This window comes from Benincasa hispida, chromosome 7 (genome assembly GCF_027475165.1).
Source record: "Benincasa hispida cultivar pf3 chromosome 7, pf3_genome.v1.1, whole genome shotgun sequence".
NCBI classification, from domain to species: domain Eukaryota; kingdom Viridiplantae; phylum Streptophyta; class Magnoliopsida; order Cucurbitales; family Cucurbitaceae; genus Benincasa; species Benincasa hispida.
The window spans coordinates 38,110,592-38,130,952 of NC_143484.1; the positions used below are offsets into that span (position 1 = coordinate 38,110,592).

General features: G+C 33.2%; 2 protein-coding genes across 5 annotated transcripts; one reads left to right on the forward strand and one right to left on the reverse strand.

The window, feature by feature from the left end:
• Positions 1-3,144: 3,144 nt before the first annotated feature.
• On the reverse strand, positions 3,145-13,959 carry LOC120081477 (Zn-dependent exopeptidases superfamily protein). 4 transcript variants are annotated; one of them, XM_039036363.2, is made up of 14 exons: positions 13,794-13,959; positions 12,900-13,268; positions 11,739-11,977; positions 11,498-11,654; positions 11,018-11,095; positions 10,826-10,900; positions 10,617-10,736; positions 9,719-9,880; positions 8,797-9,319; positions 8,509-8,665; positions 6,014-6,123; positions 5,356-5,468; positions 4,413-4,770; positions 3,145-3,729 (listed from the first exon to the last, which is right to left on the reverse strand). In XM_039036363.2, exons 2-14 carry the CDS (start codon positions 13,227-13,229, stop codon positions 3,422-3,424), a joined length of 2,730 nt encoding a protein of 909 aa, XP_038892291.1. In that variant the 5' UTR covers positions 13,230-13,268; positions 13,794-13,959; the 3' UTR covers positions 3,145-3,421. The 4 variants fall into 4 exon arrangements, with proteins under 4 accessions (XP_038892291.1, XP_038892290.1, XP_090171779.1 ...); XM_039036362.2 differs by having other exon boundaries at positions 13,703-13,853; XM_090315653.1 differs by lacking the exon at positions 13,794-13,959 and adding an exon at positions 13,366-13,680.
• An 849-nt stretch (positions 13,960-14,808) lies between these two features.
• Positions 14,809-19,585, forward strand: LOC120080840 (mRNA-decapping enzyme subunit 2-like). The gene is made up of 8 exons (XM_039035493.2): positions 14,809-15,014; positions 16,088-16,239; positions 16,686-16,813; positions 16,930-17,025; positions 17,669-17,821; positions 18,260-18,363; positions 18,454-18,521; positions 19,111-19,585. Exons 1-8 carry the CDS (start codon positions 14,935-14,937, stop codon positions 19,272-19,274), a joined length of 945 nt encoding a protein of 314 aa, XP_038891421.1. The 5' UTR covers positions 14,809-14,934; the 3' UTR covers positions 19,275-19,585.
• The last annotated feature ends 776 nt before the right edge of the window (positions 19,586-20,361 follow it).

Below are 20,361 nucleotides of genomic sequence, written 5' to 3' on the forward strand. Positions count from 1 at the left end.
TAATTTTCCCACTTATATAATAATTTATTCTTTAAATTACAACTTCTACTCCCTTTTAACTTTTAGATTTTTATCTATTTGAATGTCTCTAGTTCCTTAAAAAAAAAAATTGAAACTTGATATATTGATGTTAAGTTAGACTTTATGTTTGATGAAATTTTAAAATTTCAAATTGCTTAAAGCACTCCCTATTTTCAATAATGATTGATTTTGTATCTTTCTTAAGTATAATGGTTGAATTATTAACCAAATTCTAAAAATAAGTTTTTAAAAGCTATTTTTTTAATTTCTAAATTTTGGTTTGGTTTTTTAAAATTATTAAAAAGTAGATAACAAAAGAAGAAGTTTAGAAATAGAAATAGTGTTTATAAGCTTCAATTTTTCTAAAAAAATTAAAATGGTTATCAAATGGGCTTCAAATAATTTTCTGCATATTCTATTGATAAAATTTTAGTGAAAATATGCTAAGTTGTCATTCAAAATTAAATTTTTCTTCTTTTCGTTTTAATTAAACAAACAACAAATCTAGTTGTTTAGTATTTGTTTTCAAATCTTAAATTATCAATTGACCTAAAAGCTTATCTCATCTAACACCAAACAAATCTTTTAATCTTGGATGTTTAAACAATATTTTTTTCTCAAAAAAAGAAAAAAAATCCCTATTTTAATGGTTACTTCGTGGGAGCTTGAAAATATTCCAAAAAAAAAAAAAAAAAAAAAATTGAAATATCTTCTTGCATATGAAATTCAAAATTCAAAATTCAAAATTTAGGTAGGAAACCATTTGAATCTAAATTTCCAATTCAAAATTTAAAAGAGGTGTAAAGAATTAAATGAATGATTGATGTTACTTTAATTGAAAGGATGGTGAATTTTTTTATTTTTTTTTAATCACATGAAAAGATGTTTCCTCAAACACAAAAGACAAATTCTAAGATTTGTTGGATTATTACAATTAGAAAAAAGACATTAAAGATTGTTAAAAATGATTAGATTGGTGCCATTAACCTAAAAGTCCAACCTCACCTCATTTTTTAAGCATTAATTTAGCCACTTGAGTGAAAAAATAAACATAGCCATAAGGTGTGGTATCAATTTAAGATTCATGATATGTATATATAAACTATCTTGTTTAATGGAAATAATGTAATCTAATTTTTCATTTACATAATTATAAATTACACATTAGTGTTATAGTTTGCTTATTTTACAAATCAGACCTTTGAAATGGTTTCCAACATTCTTATTATTATTTTTCCAAAAAAAAAAAAAAAAAAACTTATTATTTAATGAGTTCACAATGATGAAAAACTTCAACAAAATTTAAACGATTTTTCAAAATTTTCACAATGATTGATTATAAATTAAGCATAAAAATGTTCGTGATACTTAAAATAAAAATATAGGTTAAATTATATAAAATATCCATGAATTTTAAAATATATTTCAATTACACTTCTAGAATTCGAAAAGTTTCATCTTTACTCTTAGATTTTAAAACTTTCCAAACCGAGTTTTTCTTATTAAAAGTAAAATAAAAATCGACATGACAACTAATATATATAAATTGATACGACAGTTAATATGTAAAAATTGATTATGTAAATAATTTTGATGAAATCTTTAAGATGAAATAAAAGGTAACAATGATCTTAATTAATATTCTATATAATTGTAAATAATAACATAAACACCTTCTAATTTTTATTGTCAACTGCCATATCAATGTCCATCCTTTATTTACAGAAAAATATATCTTTCTTTTGAACCCTTAGAACAAATTTCAAAATTCAATAAAACTTTTCAAAATCTACAAATATAACTTAAAGTCAAAGTAAATATAGCTCAACAATATCAATGTACTAATTCTTTTAAAGTTGGAGATTTAAATTCTTATACCCACTTATTGTACCAAAAAACCGAAATATACCCCAAAAATCAGGGCCCTAGTGTGTGTGAGTAAATATTAGGATAAAACTTATGTTTTCAAAAGGTAGAATTAAAAGGAGGTTTTAATAATTTGAAGAATAATAAACAAGTGGATTTGTAATAATAAGAACTGGTTGTTCATCATTAGAAAATAACATACCATTTTTAAATTCCTATAACATTTTAGGAGTAGTGAGTTGATAAGCAAAGGACATTGGAGAAGGTGTCCAAAAGTCTAGAAGGCTACAATCTTTAGTCACACGCAACACTTGCTGCACTGCACATGCATATCTAAATAATGCACACCCACTGCCCAAACTTCATTATTTCCTTGCCCACCAAACCAATATTCTTTTTCTCTTTTTCTTTTTCTTTTTCTTTCTTTTTTTTTTAGATCTTATTGTTATCAAATTAATGAAGGTTTTTTTTTTAAAAAACTTAAATTACTGTGTTTTGAAAGCTAAACATCCCTCGAGCGTTAAATTCTGGAAGACTGACATAAAGCCTGATTGAATGCTACAGAATCATTTGGATCACGTTTGTCTAATAGGTTTCAAGGTCATCCTTTGATGTGATGGCTATCTGCAACAGTTTGGATAGTGTTCTCTCTATCAATGACAAAACATTCTAATTGAGTCTAAATATTTGGAAGTAGTTAATCTACTCAGTGATGTTTTTGTGGATCTTACTATAGTCTCTCCTTTCATAAATGAGGTTAAGGCCATTGTACAAGTTGGGAGCTATTTCCTTCTCCCATGTAAGTCGATGTCACTACTTCCTAGTGCACACCCTTTGAATAGAACAATGGAAGAGCATGCTTATTGCTAGTTTCTCCTTACGCTAAGTGGTTTGTCGTGTTAGTGTTAGTGTCTCTTGATGTAATTTGCTGTTTAGTTTAGTTGTAGTTTGTTTATTTCCTCAAAATAAAAATAAATAATCGTGTTATGTAATTCCCGGTTTCAAATATGTTAGATCCTGTAAAAAGGGATAAAGAAAAAAAAAATTGAACCTAGAATAACTAAAATCACTTTAATCGTATTCAAAATCATTCCTACAAATGTTTTTAATAATTAAAAGTTAAAATTCAGTTCTGATGGTATAAAAATTGTGTAAAAGTATAAAATTAAACATTAAATTAATTTCGAATGAATGATTAATGCATGTTTAAAAATAATTTTAACTATTTTAAAAGTGACAGTGAGCATGTGTCAAGTATTTATTGGCTCAAAATATTAAAACTCAAGCATATTCAACTCAATAAATGTTTTACATGTCACAACCTGTGTAAAGTTCAAACGGTTAATAGATATCCCCTATCCTTATCCTTGAACTAAAAAAAAGGGGGATAATCATGATAAATAATTTAATTTATTTAAATTAACATCAGAGCAATTGATCAGACCCAACTATTCTTCAGGTCAGTATGAATGAACTATGTACCATAAAATAATGAAAAAAGCAAACTAACTTTCTTTTTCATTCTTTCTAGGTTCTAGATATTAATGGGGAGAGCAGTCAAAAAAGCTAAGGTGAAGGGAGAAGTAGACTTGCCAAATAGGGCGCACCAAGAAGGAAGCTTTGATATTACCCTCTTTGCTTTTGGGGTCAATCTGTTGAAATCAGTTCGCAGCTTAAGGAGTGGAGGAGGAACTGTGTTAGCCTCTACCAATCTCGTTGAGTTCTTTTTCCAGAACAGAGTGAGAGCAAAACTTCTGGGTGCATCCCTTCCTCCTGAAAATTGAATAGTGTGCCACCCATCTACACTGCTCTTATCGCCAATTGGAACGAGTTCCTCTTCACCTGTGCGAGACAAAATAAATGTATGTTAAACGTAGTTGCTACAGACTACAACATTAGAAACACATTCTGAGTTTTAAAATGCACTGAGAAAATCAATTCAAAGGTAAAAGTATTTAGAAGTGTTTTCCATAGAGGTAATTTATCCGGTGCTTTCCCTAGTAACTCTGTGTACATTTTCATTCACTAATTTATCTATACCCACTTTCCCTTCTATATCTCTCACTAATTTCTCTCTACAAATTCTCTCAAATTCCCTTACTTATTTCTTTGTTAACAAGAAATAAGCCTCTTCATTAAGATAATGAAATGAGACTAATCCTCAAATTACAAGAAGGATACGGAATAACAATAACCTAAAGATCAACAGGTACACCCGGACATCTCAATTAGGTTGACATTCTCACTTATTTCTTTCTTCTTCTTCTTCTTTTTTTTTTTTTTTTTTTTGTAATGTCAATTGTTTCCAATTTTGTAAACTTTATTTTATACTGGGAATGATTATGATAAAAGTATTTCTGGTAAAAGAACTCCAAACACGCCTAGCAATCCTCCAGTTTTTCAGTATTAGAATCTACAAGATATTAAACGTTTAGTTTATAACGTAAAGACAACATCAATATCTCATATATGAGAAAAATAAACAGAACGGAGGAAAGCATTCACATTTACCCCTTCTTCATTACCTTTAAACTTGAAATCTTCGATTTCATCAGTGTTGATACCAAGAGACCATCGTGTAGAACCCTTTGTATCAATTAAAATATTCGTAATTCTTCCATTGCTGCTAACATCGCTGTCGACGAGCAGCGAGGGAATATCAGACTCGTCCCATCCATCTTCACCATCTTCATGGGTCCAACAACCATAGTCAACAGAGAAGGTAACATAATCAATAGGTTTATCTCTACCACATGTGAACCCCTCTTTGATATGTTCGATCTCCCTGGTCAACTTTCCAGGAGTTGTAGAGAAAAGAGATACATATGATACAGGATCTTGCCTTCCACCATATTTTTCTGTTGTATCTACAATATGGACAACCTGTGACAATATTTTCTCTTTTAAGAAATATAACAGCCAATGCTCTAAATCTACATCATTCCAACTAAAATTAGCAAGTATTGCAGAATGCTTATCAACTGATCTATTGACTGGGTAATCTCTATCCATTTTGCTATAGCTAGTCAATGCCAAGTGTGAATTGTAATAATAACTACGGGCACAACTGGCAAAACCAATGTCAATTAAAAATCTATTAGTTTCTTACAACTTAATCATTGTCCCAAGTTCAAAATATATTGAGACCTCTTCTTCTAGTGTTCCTAAACTCAAATAACAAAAGTATGAGTTGTCTTGAAGCCACTTTTTGTTATGTTTTCATGGTCTATAGCTTCGTTGTTGGCTTTTTGGAATAACATTTATCGGTAAGCACATATAACCTAAGTTGAGATATAATGATATTATAACATTTGGTTGATGAAATAATAATAGGAGTTAAATCATGCAGGGAACTCCTTTTTACGAAATGATGTAAAGCTTATTCAGTAAGGAGAGAGAACAAAAGAAAAAAAAGTTGCAGTTTTATCAAGTGCACAGGCAGAACAGAAGAGGTGCTAAAGGACTTACATTTACAGTTCTGGCAGTGAGATCGGTAAACGGAGGGACAATGCCAGATACCACAGCAGCCAGTGAAAGGCCAAATAGAATACATGTTGCAAATATTATTGATCTTTTTGCTTCTACACCACAATCATATACCAATAATTAATACGCTGAAGGTGGATAATGAAGAGAATATTCATAAAAGAAAGATGATCTGATCAAAAGCAATTTGAGAAAATTCTCAAATCCACTAGGTTTCTAGTAATATCTGTCAAGGAAAGTGATGAAAGCCCCAGATCACGTTCATTTGGCGAGCCAACCATGATCCAGTCTGATCATTACCCTAAGAAAATTAAAATGTTTCTAACTGGATTTAAGAGCTCTTGTAATCTATTTGGTCCTTTTGTCTTTCAGCTGGACAAGCGTTCCTTTCTTCAACATCTTGTAAATACTATTTCTTTAAAATCAGCATTTCTTATCCACACAAACAAATGTATAGATACTATATGCTCATATTGAGTAGGAATAATGTCAACAAAAGACCCAATGATTTCAAAATGGGGATTTCTAATAGTCCATTCGATAATAACTTCTCACTTTAGACGTGGCATTGACAAAAGACCTGACATGATCTATTATATAAAGTAAAAAAAAAAAAAGATATATCAGCTAAAGAAAAGACCTGAGAGATGAAGATATGACAATAAATAGACGGATGTCAGACACAAGATGATAGCAACAAAAACAGCAACTATCACACTCCCCAGCCACTCAGGAGTGCTACCTGGATTCCTGCAAACAATGGAAAATGCATTCAATACGTATCTTCAGAGCATCTGGATAAGAGGGAAAGCTTTGAGACAAAAATGATATGGTATGAACTTTGAAACTTTTTGGGTGTGTTAAATCACGATTCAACTCAAAAGCTTAAGTTGATGGGTTACCTTATGAATTAGGGCATGTTTGGGAGTGATTTTAAAATGATTAAGATCACTTTTACCATTTTCAAAATCATTGTGAAACATGCTTTTATTCGTTCAAAATTAATTTTGATGATATGAAAATTGCATTTAAAAAATGTAAAATTAAAAATTATATAAATTGTGAGTAATTAAAGGTGTGTTTTGAAATAATTTTGAATTTGACAAAAGTAATTTTAGCAATTTTAGAATCACTCCCAAACATGCACTTATATCAATGCTCCAACACTCTCCCTCACTTGTGGGCTTGAAAATTCATAAAATACCCAACAAGTAAATCAATATTAATTGGAAGAAAATGACATTCTAGGGGTTTAGTGCTCTTGATCTGATACAATATTAAATAATTAATCAAGCCAAAAGCTTAAGCTGATGGATTGTGGTAAATTTAGTTATATCAATACTCCAACATATAGAACACCTCTAAATTATCTCATATGGACCATACATCGTCTTATATGGACAGTTTTGTGTAAAAGCAGTCAACCAATCAAATGGAAAAACTGAAAGATCCTTCAAATTAGTTCCTGCCTCTACAAAGAAGGTGATCCTCATTCCTCATTGTGGGGCTCATAACCTCTTTCTAGATTATCAGCTCGGTAAGCCTTCACTGGCCTCTACCTTCGTAAGGCAGAGGAAAGGTTAGTTGGTATTTGTTAATATTCAAGCCCAGATTATAGTCCTTTCATGAACAAAGAACCAAGTCCCTGTTTCTTCCTGCATGCAGCAATCTGGGGTTACTTTCATATAGTGATGGTTGAAGGATATTGAACCTCTACAATTCTATATTAAAGTTTCTATGTTTACATGTTACATAATGCCTCGTGTAAACAGCAAGGCAGCCATTTTAGTGAACTATCATTTTCATTTGTGGAGATTAGTTTGGGTTAGGAACCAAGGTAGTATGGACTACTTTTGTTCCACACTGGTTAGAGTGGAATGACCAATGTGGTATTTAAGTGGCTTAGCTCTCCCACCTCAATAACTGGCATTTGGTTCTCAAAGGTACTTAAGTACCTAACAATGGTATCAAAGCCGGTTGTTGACGTTCCGGAGTGAAACCGGTGGAGAGTTCTGACCGAGTGTGGCCGAGTGAAGTATCATCGGAGTAGCCATCGGGACGTCGGCTATTTGGGGATGGGGATTGTTAGGAACAAAGGTAGTACAAGCTACCTCTGTCCCACACCGGTTAGAATGGGATGACCAATGTGATACTTGATGGCTTGAATATCCCACCTCAATAGCTGGCTTTTGGGGTGTGGTTCTCCAAGGTGCTTAAGAATAAATTGAGAATTCAATTATATCTGATTTGGAAGATAGTGATTTGTATATTTACCTTCATTTTTTTATACAATTCAAGAAATCCTCTCTCTTCCTTCATTTTCTTAACACAATTAGCCAACTTGAAGGAGGTTAACAGGTTGGGCTGAGACATCTTTATTGTTGGAAGGGTGTTAGATTGGCCTTTCAAAGAACAGGAAGCGCTAGGCTTTGGAAAAACCTGGGCTATTCAGAAATCCCTGCAGGGTCGGGTCCCCGTAGGTACCTACCCTGATTGGGACGAGGAATCCTCAGTTTGACCGAGGATGGGGTTTCAACCCAGGGACACAAACCGGGTCCCGACCCAGCCCTGGTTATATGTATATATATATATATATATATATATTTGATTTATATAAAAATATATTTAATATAAATAAGTTACTGTGTTCTATAGAACAGTAATATTTTTTTAGTTTTTTTTTTTAATTTCTAGTTTTTTCTTAATTTTGTGTGTATCTGTATTGTATATGAAGTGTTTACTGTTATTTTTTGTTTTGTTTTTAAATTGGTATTTACTTTTTTTTATTTAATTTACTTTTGTTTCTCTTTGTATTTACTGTTTTACTTTTTATTTTTATTTAATTGTTTGTATTATTAATTTTTTTTTTTAAATTTAACTCGGAGATGGTATCTGAGATTTATTTAGTTGTTCTCTATTGCAAAATACCCGTCTGTTCTCTATGCTTTCAACAGACAAACTCACAGCAATTCTTCTATCACCAGGTACAAACACATTCATCCACATAACTGAGCCAACCCCTTTCAGGAATTCACTTGCCGTATTAAGTTAGCAACAACAAGTTCTATCCTCTCTTTTTCATACCCTCCCATGAGGAAATTAGACTAACTTTCAGTTTAATGATAAATAGCATACCTATCAAATCGGACTGCACTTCCAATAAGACTGCTAGCCAAACGAATAATAGTACCAGCCGAAACTAAAAGTGGCACAATTGAGCCCATCAACAGTGTTGCAAGTTTGAGTGGCTTTGGAAATCTTGCAGGGGTTAAAGTTGCTTCGAGCAAGCCATCTGGATAGTGAGAACATGTAGGTAGTTTAAAACTAAGACTACTGTGAATTGAATTTATTACTCGACAACATCAACATGAACAAAATACAAGTAGTATTGTCAGAAAAGATAGGGTTAAATTCTAAACTTACATGCAAATGCTGGAGAAACTAACCAAACAAGAGCTAAATAGGATGATCCAATTTTATAGTAGTTGCCTATAATCAGAAAAAGGAGCCACTGAAAAGATCCTGCTTTAAAGAGCCATCTTTCAGCCTCTAACCTGATCAGTTCTGCACGGGTAGCAGGCAACAGCCGCTCTCTTTTGGAATATACATTAGATAAATAGGTTTGAAGGATAAGAAAACCAACGTATTGACCAGCCAATGCTCCAAGAAAGGCAGGAGCAACAAATAACCCAACGACCAACCATGGACTTGCAACATAGGGAACGGGTGATGGTGATATTACAGGTAGAATGAAGGCAACGGAAGCAGAGAAACTTAGTGAAAATACCCACATTAAAACCAAGCTCAAACATGACAATGCCAGAGAAACTGCAGCTGGAAAACCACCCATGACTAAAGATGTAGTCCATATCATAAGCGACTGGATGATCACTGAATTGTGAAGCAAGGTCGCAAATCTTTGACGATACACAACCATGTATGTTCCCTGACCAGTTAGACATAATGAACAAATAGCCAACTGAAAATTGCAAAAAGAAGAAAAAATGCATGTGCTGGTTCCAAAGGAAGGCCAAATTGAAGGTTTTGAAGAAGAAAAAAATGAGAATACAATATTAATAAATATTTCCCAAATATTGTGAAAATTCAAAAAAAAAAAAAAAAAAAAACAGCTTTTAGAAACATTTTCTTAAAAAAATACACCCAAAAAATAATCTTCCAAAGATTTAAAATTCAAAACAACCAAAACAAACAGTATTTAGAAACGCTTTTTAAATATTACACCCAAACAAACACTTAATAACCAAATTAAAAAATCCACATATTGTTAAAACTTAAAATTAATAACAAAAATGGAAGTAGTCTAAGGATAAAAAAGGAGTCTTACCAAGATGTCAAAATATACAGCTTTGTCTTGCTCAGAATTCTGACCTTTAATTACGTTGCCTGTTGGAAGTTTAGAGGACGCAGCAGCATGCAGCAGAAAAGCAAGCATATTTTCTCCAAGATGTTGAAGAGATCCTGGTTTCAGAAGCTCAAACTTGTCATTCTGCAGATCAAATATACAGAGTGATGGAAGTTAACATTGATATAGTACTAATATTTTCACCGTTATATTTCAAGATCATTTTTAATTTGGGCATTAGCTTCTTAAAGTATTTGGTGGTTACAAACCTTGATAATATTTCTTCTTACTCAGCATGCCCTATAAGCATTGCCTTAATTGCTTATTCAAATTTATAATCTACAGAGATAGTTATCAAGTATCTTAACTCTTCGACTCCAAATACTGATTTTCCCTTATTTTCGAATTTACAGAAAGAAAAGGCTTCCTGATGGTATAACTTATATGCACACATAGTATTAGACTAGACCTGATTACTTAGTAAACGCATAAACACAAATGCCACGACCATATTTAACTGGCTGCAGAAACAATTACCATGTGAAGGAATAATTTAGTAATAGATGTAGAGATGCAAGCCATCATATGGAACTACACAAATACTTATGACACAAACCATAATAGCTGCATCTTTAAATTTCCAGCTTAGTTGATGCAGAGTTGACCATTAAAGGATGATAGAGTTTTGATAACTGTTGTTCGATCAATTAAATGTTAAATTGCCAAAACTTTATCAATATGCAAAATACATATTGAAGAGTTCTGCAAGAGATTAAGATTCATGCCTCTGATTGCCATTGAATATAAAAACTCAAGTGAAATGCCAATAAGAAACTTCCAGATACAGTTGCCGGAGAAAAGAAGTTAAGTAAGATATAACCTTCGTGTGATAAACTGCAGTGTTGTCTGCATACGCAAAGTCAAGTCCTGACAGACCAGCAAGTTCTCTGTAAACTTGGAAATCTGTTCCAGACTTAATGGCTCCAGAAGTAAAAAGATCCTGTATTATCGAAGTCACTCCTCACTTATATTTATAGGAATTGCTGAGTAAAAAAAAAAAATACGATCAAGAGGGTGGAAATTACAAACCTCAGATACTATTTGAGCAGACGGGTATTTTGCAACTGATGCAAAGGTCTCGACAGCCCATGGATGTGAACCAGTCTATCAAATGAGGAAGCATGAGAGGATTATAACTTCATAGCTGAAAGAAAACAAGTAATACATAAACTGTCACCTGCGTGACTTGGTATTTATTATGTAATGATTTATGGCCAAGACCTGAAATATTCCAGATTTCCCTCCAAGACCAATAGCCTCCAAATCAACAGCCAAGCGAATAGTATTATTCCAGGGATGCTGCATTGTTAAATTCTACATTAATTCTACTACTTGAACCACAATTTGTAACTGATGATATGTCATATGTCATGCACCTCATTTTAGTATACTACAGGTGTAATGCTGAAAGTAAATCGGTTCTCTCATTTTCTCCAAGTACAAAAATACAGATGGACAAAGCAATCAGCATAAAACTTTCAGACAAAATTAAGAAGGTCAATGATGGAAAGACAATATTAGGTGTTCTGGTTTTTACAGATACCTTTAAAACATGATAAAGAATTTTGAATTCCTCATAATGCTATAGATATTTGAGGAGCCCCGACATAACAAATAGTAGTTGCACAAGAGGTACAAGAAATGCAATCCAAGTAAAGCTTGATTTGGAGAAGAAAATCGTCCATGTAAAGTAATACCAACCTGAGTCATAAAGCTATGGGCACCATTGAGACCCTCCTCCTCGCCAGTATTAAATAAAAATATCACGCCACTTTTGAATCCATGAGCCCACTGAGAAATTCCTCGGGCAAGCTCTAACATGACAGCAATACAAGAGCTACAATCCCCTGCTCCTTCACTAAAACAAGCATAGCACATTATTTTCATGGGCTGCATGGACAGAATATTATGGTAAGAACTGATGATGAGAATAAATTCATACGTTGAGAAAACAGTGTCAATGTGAGAAGAGACTAGAATTGTATTTTCTCCAGTTTCATCAGCATACTTTGGCAACACCCTTAAAATAACATGATATAGATCTGAATACATAAGGGTTTTCCCCCGAAATAGACCACCAGAAAGACGATTTGCTCCAGATTTTGCATGAAACTTTTCCACTTCGACATCAACTTCCCAGTGAGCTGTTTTCTTTATCTTTTCTGCTGCTCTCAATACATACTGGAGAAAACAACTTTATGTCAAGTATCTACGTATATTTGTGCAGAAACGGACAAATAGAGTGATGTAATCCATTGTGCAATATCATTGAGATGATTTTTTCTTTGTCTAGATGGTCTTACATGATGAGCGAAAATTCAAAGTAGGCATTCCCAGAGAAATCAACTCTAAAACTTGAAATTCTTTGGAAAAGGGAGCTAAAAAAGCCTTGGCACTAAGCAGTGGTCAGTGTGTAAAATTACCAATGTGCTTTATTTCTTTTTTTTTTTTTTATAACAACTACTTTCATTGAGAAAGAATAAAAGAAATTTTAATGATGTGTTAAATATAATTGAAATCAATAATTTGAACTACTGCCATAAATATTGCTCTCTATGCATCTTTAACTAGGGACGCTAATTTAAACATGATGAGACATGTTTTGCCAATAATGCTGCAGAGTGATCAGAGAAAGAAAATGATAACTTGAGTTGGTCTGAACTTGACAAGAAAAACATAATATTTGCAAAATATTAAACTGAAAAACAATCGTTCCCGATCACAAAATACAGATTACTTGCCTGTGTATAAAAATTCAAGTTGGACTAGCTATTGGCTTTAAGACTCCATGCTCATTTAGTTCTTGAAAACTTGAATTTGCACTATACATCTTATCTCTTTTCTTCTCTAAAATTTTATTGGATAAAAGGTCGACTTGCTAACTAATAGACAGCCCATAAAAATTGAGGATACTTGCAAAATACATTCGTGAATAGGACATACTAACAAAGTGGATGCTGTTACCTATCCTTCTCCTTTCATACCATGGGGTACAATTGTAATTGAGTTAAACATAGGTATGCATTTTATGAAAGAGTATGTTGAATAGCATGTCAAAATAGAGGTAAGACAAAATAAATAACAGCCCAGAAAAGGAATTAACCTCCAGTGCGAGATCGAGTGCATCAGAACCAACAGGATGAGGACCCAGTGAAGTTAAGGCCTTGACGTGCTTCAAAGCCTCAACCTCCGAGAAACCTCTTTTGCCAGCCTGCTCAGCACTAAGGGGGATAGGTAACTTTTCAAATTGTTGTTGATAAATGGCTCGGAAGCCATAGATGGTCAACAGAAGCAAGGACAGCCATACATATGGTGACCTCTGTGTCCTTGCTACTGATATGGTTTGAGGAGCACTGTCATCAACTTTAGGAACATTTTCTTCTCGCTTGTTGAATGGTTTACGCGATTCGGATGAACTTCCAGTCCGTCCCATTATTAGTTGATAAATAATAATCTAACACAATGAAAACGTCTGCAGGGGCAGAAATCAAGGAAATGACAGTCAGTAAGATAGCTCCAATTGGACTCACTAGTTCAGAAACTGAAAATTGATTCATAAAACGACATACAAAAATATAGATAAACATGTATATTCGATGCATAATATAAATAACGCAGCATCAAACGAGAGATTTATTGCCTCCCTCATTCTTCAGCTTAGCGCTACATCTCAATAAAAAGCCAAATTTCCAATCCAATTCATGATCGCCTTCAGCCAGAACATATAGAATCAAACAAATATCCAGAAATCCACATCAAGACGTTTCAACAAATTGCATGCTATAGAGTGAAAAGAAAACAGTCTAAGCTCAACCGATTCCGTATGGCGACAAATCGTTGTTAAAATAAAACAAAGATCTGAGAGTTGAGGTAATGATAACAACAGGAAAACAGGCGAAAACTTACACAGTATAATACAATTGCAACAGTTTCATCAAATAGTGAGCAAATGATTGATAGGAAGATTAAAGAATTTGATGGAAGAAGAAACCAATACCATATCCGATCGGGAACTTGGGGATTTCGAGAAGGAAAATGGGATGAACAAGTGGAGATTGTTAAGCGCCGTGCAGGTGCTTCGGAGTCCACTGTCACTATGGCTTACGTCATGTCGGTATAGGATGACGATAATGGTATGGGTTTATTATTGTGAATTATCATTTAATTCATGGACTTCCTTCTTTTAGAATATACAGAGGTTTAAAACACTTTATACATATCTGTTATAAATAAATATATATCAACTTATACTTTTACTTTTCAAATTTTATCAATTTGATAAAATTATTAGATTTAAGATCGATAGTATAAATATTATGTCAATTGAACTATATTCATTTTGAGTCTATATATTATACTTTAAATATTATATTATTATAAATAAAGAACTATTTTCAAATATAAGAAAATGAACTAAAATATTTATAATTAATAGTAGAATATCATACTCTATTTGTGATAGACCACGATAAATAGCGATAGACTACCATCTGAATAAATATTTTTAACAGTTTTATCATTTAAAATATTTTTTTAATTAAAAAGGTAATTGTTTAAATAGTAAAATTATTGTAAATATAATTGACTTGTTTTCCTATATTTAAAATCAGTCCAATAAAAATTATTGATGGAATGTATCACTATTAAAGAAAATGGTATAAGAGATATACATCTATACATATCATAGAAAAGGCATAATTAAATTTGAGAAATTATTTTTTTTATTTGACTGTTTAGGGCTTGATAATGTTTTCGTTTACTCTTTTCTAATTTTTTTCCCTATTTTTTTTTCTTAAGAACCACTAATAGTTTATAGTAAGATGATAACTATTTCGTCGCTTTTTTAAAAAAGAAAAATAAATAAATAAAGAATCCGAAAAGAAATGGGCCTAACTATTTCCAGACAAACTTTCCGTCCGGCCCATTAGAAACAAAATGGGCCGAACTATCTTTCGATCCGACTCGTCGGCCACCACGAAAAAAGTCCAAAGTCGATTGCAGAACCGTAACGACGTGTCGGCTCAGTCCTCAGATATCTTTCGACTTGGCGAAATGAACTGGAAGAGTTGTTGAGGTAAAAGATGAGCAGAGTGTAGACAGTAGATTCTTTTTGGCGATCTTCATCAAACTAGGAAGCCATGGCCGGCCTCCATCTGCCCTCTAATGCTCCGGTGAAGAACGGCCTTCCTCCCCAAGAACTTCTCGATGATCTTTGCAGGTACGCGCTTTGTTTTTATCTCTCTCTCTCTTTCATTTACTAGTTTTGCTGCGAGCCATTGGTTTGTTACATGTGGAGATATTAGGGGTTTTTAGTTGAATTTGATACGAGCTAGTTTATTCTGATTATCTTTCTTTTTATTTTGCCACCTGATTGTCGGATAATGCTTCTGCAAAACGAAACACTGTTAATATGGACTATGAGTTTGGCGTCTTGTTGAAGAAAAAAACATGATGAGTAAACATAGGACCATTTCCTGAGCCGATTGATTTTAATTCTTCCAAAAGAGCTTGTCCTTAAAAGGGTTTTTCCCCCTCCCTTTATACCTATGGGTAGGTGTCCAGGCAACTTGCGTGCCCCCTACTAATCTCTAGGACAACCCACTGAGCGAAAGCATACACTCCTGGATTTTGGCACCTATCTTCATTGAAATTAGTGAATTGATAGTTTAGATCTCATTTGATAATGATTTCGTTTGTTCATTTTATGTTTGTTTCTTGCCAATTTCTTTACAGCCTTCACCTCTCTTAAAGAAACATTCCAGAAATGTAAACAGGTTTTTAAAATGTACTTTTTATAGTTTTCGAAACTTGCTTGGTTTGAAAACATTGTTTGAAGGTAGATATCAAAACAAAAAAAAACTTATAGCCGAAAGTAGTTCTTACAAGTTAAATTTAAAAATGAAAAATGAAAAACTAGATGGATACCAAACAGTGCCTTAATTCAAAACTATTAATGTTGGATCTGGAAAATTATGTTGTTGTTAGTTAGAATTCAGATGGATATTTTTTTTTCCGTTCAAGATGCTATAGTAGTCATGCTTGTCACCTTGCGTATTTATTATTTTCAATCAACCAACACCTTTTCTAATGACATATACTTTCCCCTTTTCTTCATCTTTGCTTTTAGTCATGTTTGGTGAGAGCATGGTTGATCAAATTAAGCCACTCATATTGAGGTGTCATTTCGATGGCTTCCTTTTTTGGGGGGATTATTGTTGTTATTTTATTGCAATATTGGTTGGAATAGCTCCTATGTTCTCATCTATCTATCATTTTCTTCTTGATATGCAGCCGATTTGTTTTAAATGTGCCAAAGGAAGATCTACAATCGTTTGAGAGGATTTTGTTTCTAGTTGAATATGCACATTGGTTCTACGAAGACAACTCGGTAGAAAATAATCCTTCACTGAAGTCCTTCAATTTGAAGGAGTTCACTTCGTTGTGTATCCTAAGCATCATGTAATCCATTACCTTAATAATGTGCTTGGATGTTGTTTTCAATGCTGTGTTTCTATGGTAAATAAATGCAACTCTATTTACGTTTTTTTTGGGGGGCCTGTGAGTAACTTGATTATACCATTGCTTTCAGCTAGTAAGCTATCACCATCTCAATTTGTGGTAACCTGTTTATGCACGCGCACATACATAACATGTGTTTGAGTTTGTCTGTTGCCAGTCTGTAGTTTCACTTATAAAGCTGAACTTATGCCATTGCCAACCCGTACTTTCACTTATAAGCTGAATTTATGCCGTCTCTGTATGTTTTAATGCTTCAAGCATGTTCAAAGAGAGAAAACTTGAGAACATAGATATTTTCAAAATCATAATGTTTCATTAATTGCTTATACTATTTTTCCTGGATATCTTTGTCTTCCTTAATTTTCTGCAGTATTTAACAGTTGTGACGTTTTGAAACCATATGTGCCCCACATAGACGACATATTTAAGGATTTCACTTCCTACAAGCTTCGAGTTCCTGTCACTGGGGGAATTATTTTGGATGAGACCTTCGAGAGGGTAAGTGTTGGTTCATAAAAAGAACCCCCACCCCGTTAATACTCTTATTAACTGATGAAGTGTGTTTTTTCCCGTAAATGTGAGTACTTATACCTTTTCGTTCTGCAACCAAGCAGTGCTTACTGGTGAAGGGATGGAAGGGGTCAAGCTGGAGTTTTCCTCGTGGAAAAAAGAGCAAGGATGAAGAAGATCATGCTTGTGCCATTAGAGAAGTAATTTTTCTTTTTCTTATTTCAATCTTTGATGGCAATAATTTAATATTTTATGTTTGGAAATGCCAACTTTTATTGAGAAAAATGAAAGAATACACAAGGAAATTTCCAAAAAAGAAAGAGGAAAAGAAGCCCACTAGCCCAGTATAACAAGAGCCAGAAAACAAGAAGATGCCTAGCTACAAAAATTCTATAGAAAGGACCTAAACCATGAGAGAGGAAAAACACTCAAATCCTTTGGTACGAAGATTTGAAGGGAAGCGTTAAAACTTGGTATGGCCCAAACTTTCTCCCAAGAACGCACCACACCTCTTAAAGACTCCCTATTTCTCTCCCTTTAAATGTACCATTATCTCACAGAGAAAGTGGCCTGCCAAAGAGTCACACCCTATCATGGAAAGAAGGATGAAATAGCAGCTCCTGGACTGTAAATGGTATACCTCCTTCCATGACACAGATTCTGTCAATTGAAGTTTGATGGGCTAGAACTGGTTATTTGCCAGCTGATATTATTTGTATTAAGCAAAAAAGAGCATCAAAGAGGTTTTATCGTTTCAGGGCTTTAGCTGAATTACTTATGTCTGTATCAAATCAAGTTTGTACTTTGCCACTTATCTCACCATGGAATATTTTGAGAATGTAGGTTTCGGAGGAAACTGGGTTTGATGTGACAGCGTTCCTTATCAAAGAGGATTTTATTGAAGTGATGTTTGGACAACAGAGAGTGCGGCTCTACATTATAGCTGGGGTGAAAAATGATACCGCCTTTGCACCTCTTACTAAAAAAGAGATCAGTGTATGTATTCCTTCTCTGTTTTTCTATCAGTTTAAGGTTAATCCTTTTTTTTATATTTGACGCCCTATTCGGTTTAAAACTGTTTCTGCACTCTTCTCTACCTTTTTCATTAATATTTATGATGTTTATACTGCATTGACAATGTTCCTATATATATATATATATTATATATATTTGCATTGACAATGTGTTGATTGGTATGCCTTTAAACGTCTGAGAGCTTAAGTAATCAGTTCTTTCAGTCTTCTTAGAGATTTTAAAGGTTGTTTCTTTTATGTTCATTCTTCTTTAGAGTTAATCCCAAGTGCTTATTATGCTGGACAAGACCTCATTCTTGTGAAAATTGTGGGCAAAAGATAAGATGTTGCATCATTTTCTAATGCTGATTTATGAGTCTTGTGAAGCAAAATGCATAATGGATATGTAATTTGGGAGCAGGAAATTGCGTGGCATCGACTTGACGACCTTCTACCTGTGAGTGATGATGTGATATCTCATGGAATTACCGGCCTCAAGCTTTACATGGTGGCTCCTTTCTTGGAGTGAGCATCATTGTGTAGTTTTCTTAATTTCCTCTGCACGCAAGTAGAAATTGGTTTATGTTTAATGGAATCAACAATTTTGAAATGCAGGTCGTTGAGATCATGGATTTTGAAGCATCAGCCGCCTGTGGCTCCTAACTTTGACATGCCTGTGAAAGGTAATCTATTTGTGACTTACAGATTCTTTAAAAATGAATTGGTAACAGAAGGAACCTTTCCTAGATATATGAAGGGTGGTTTTAGCAAGCAAATTTAACTTTCAAAATCAAAATGGAAAACAAAAACAAGTAAATAAAAATGTCATGAAGATCACTTAGATGAAAAATTGAAAATAGCGTCTCGAAATTATTTGTTTGGATTGAGTCTCCTATTATATTAGGTCTTTAGGCGGAATTTCGTATCATGAGGTATAATTTTGTTTAATAACAGTGGGGAACACATAGGAAAAAATTGGAAACATGCATCTTACAAGAGATCTACTTGAGTCATGTCTGTTAGAGAGGTTTCCAGTTCTCGATACTATTGTTGCCATAGCCACGATATTAACAAGATAACCGATTCAGTTGGTGTGACTACATGATCCTTAAGTTACCATCCATGTAAAAGTTATATGCATTATGTCTTTGTTGTATTAATCTGAGGTCTCAAACACGTATCCATAATTTGCCATACACTTAGCCTATTGACTTTCTCCCATAAACCAATCAGCTCTATTAATGCAGCTATAAACTTTTGCTTTCCACTCAGGAGTCACTATATGGAAGGTGAAGAATAGCTCAATGAGCAATAGCTCGATCATTTTTGACGGCCAGTCGATTAAACTGGATTCTGATCCTGGAAGAAGCCTCAGAAACTTCAAATTCGATACAGCTTCGATCTTGCATGCTATGGAAAGTGCTTTTGCTGCATGAATTTTAACAAAAGCCTTAGAACGCCTATCAGTTGGTAGCTTGGTTTCACGTTTTTCCCCCCTTCTTACTTATGTAGTACATTTAGGTAATTATTGTGCATATTTGTCTGATTTGTTCTTGATTTTAAATGTAGATCATGTACAGACCCGTTAGCCATTACTAAGCTGGTTTTTAGATGTATAGAGATGCAAGCATTGGAGATGTGGTTCTAAACCGCACTGTTTAAAATAATAATTATATTGGAGATGAAACAAAATTTTGTTTCATTTCCAATAAAATAATAATAGGTGGTGCCAAGGTTTGGAAATGAATTCAAATTTTGCCATAAGTGATAGATGACTAAATAATTGTTCATAAATTAAAATATAGGCTAAATTACACACAAAAACATTGAATTTTACCCTATGATCTAAAATTACTCTTTGATTTTTTTTGGGAAAAAAATGTTGCTGTTTTACTTTGGACCATGTTCCTAAATTATTTTGAGAGTTGAATTTATTAGAATTTGGATAAAAATTAGTAACCGTTGTGGAAATTACTTATAATAGTGTGGTAGTGTTTGGGTCTTAATTGTAGTTATTGCTACATTATTTTAGGTCATAATTTTCATTTCGACATTCTAATGGATCATAATGGATTTATGATCTAGTATGGTATTTTGACACGTTTTATGAAAAGTAAAAATAATGAAGGAAAGTGTATTTTTCTAATCAAACGACAAACCTTTTTTTTCCTTTTTTGTAATTTAGCTTAAAAGTGAAATGAAATAGGTAAAAAGTTAAATCAAACCTAAAAATGTGTAGGCCTGGCAAGAGGGTGCTTTGTGATTTGAAGGGAAAAAAGTTAATTTTAATAATCAATTCTTACAAAAGTGTATTTCAAATAGTTTTGATTAGGTGTTTAAACAAAAATGAGTTATTTGAAAAATATTTTTTTATCAAGTCAACCCAGATGAGTCCTTATTCAAAATGAGATACTGACCTAAACGTGACACCTTCTTGACTTGAATTTAAAATGCATGTTTTGCCCAAAAATAGAATTTTAGTTTTACCAGAGTAATAAAATCGTTGAGGTTCAAACAAACTTA

What these genes read in the sequence shown, in the direction of transcription:
- LOC120081477 (XM_039036363.2), bottom strand. Translation starts at nt 13,229, where the DNA reads ATGGGACGGACTGGAAGTTCATCCGAATCGCGTAAACCATTCAACAAG. An exon ending in CACTCGATCTCGCACTGGAG is followed by an intron (nt 11,978 to 12,899) that starts GTTAATTCCTTT and finishes TGTTTTCTCCAG; the next exon opens with TATGTATTGAGAGCAGCAGA. An exon ending in AGTTTCTCCAGCATTTGCAT is followed by an intron (nt 8,666 to 8,796) that starts GTAAGTTTAGAA and finishes CTCACTATCCAG; the next exon opens with ATGGCTTGCTCGAAGCAACT.
- LOC120080840 (XM_039035493.2), top strand. Translation starts at nt 14,935, where the DNA reads ATGGCCGGCCTCCATCTGCCCTCTAATGCTCCGGTGAAGAACGGCCTT. An exon ending in GAAGGAGTTCACTTCGTTGT is followed by an intron (nt 16,240 to 16,685) that starts GTATCCTAAGCA and finishes AATTTTCTGCAG; the next exon opens with TATTTAACAGTTGTGACGTT. An exon ending in TTACTAAAAAAGAGATCAGT is followed by an intron (nt 17,822 to 18,259) that starts GTATGTATTCCT and finishes ATTTGGGAGCAG; the next exon opens with GAAATTGCGTGGCATCGACT.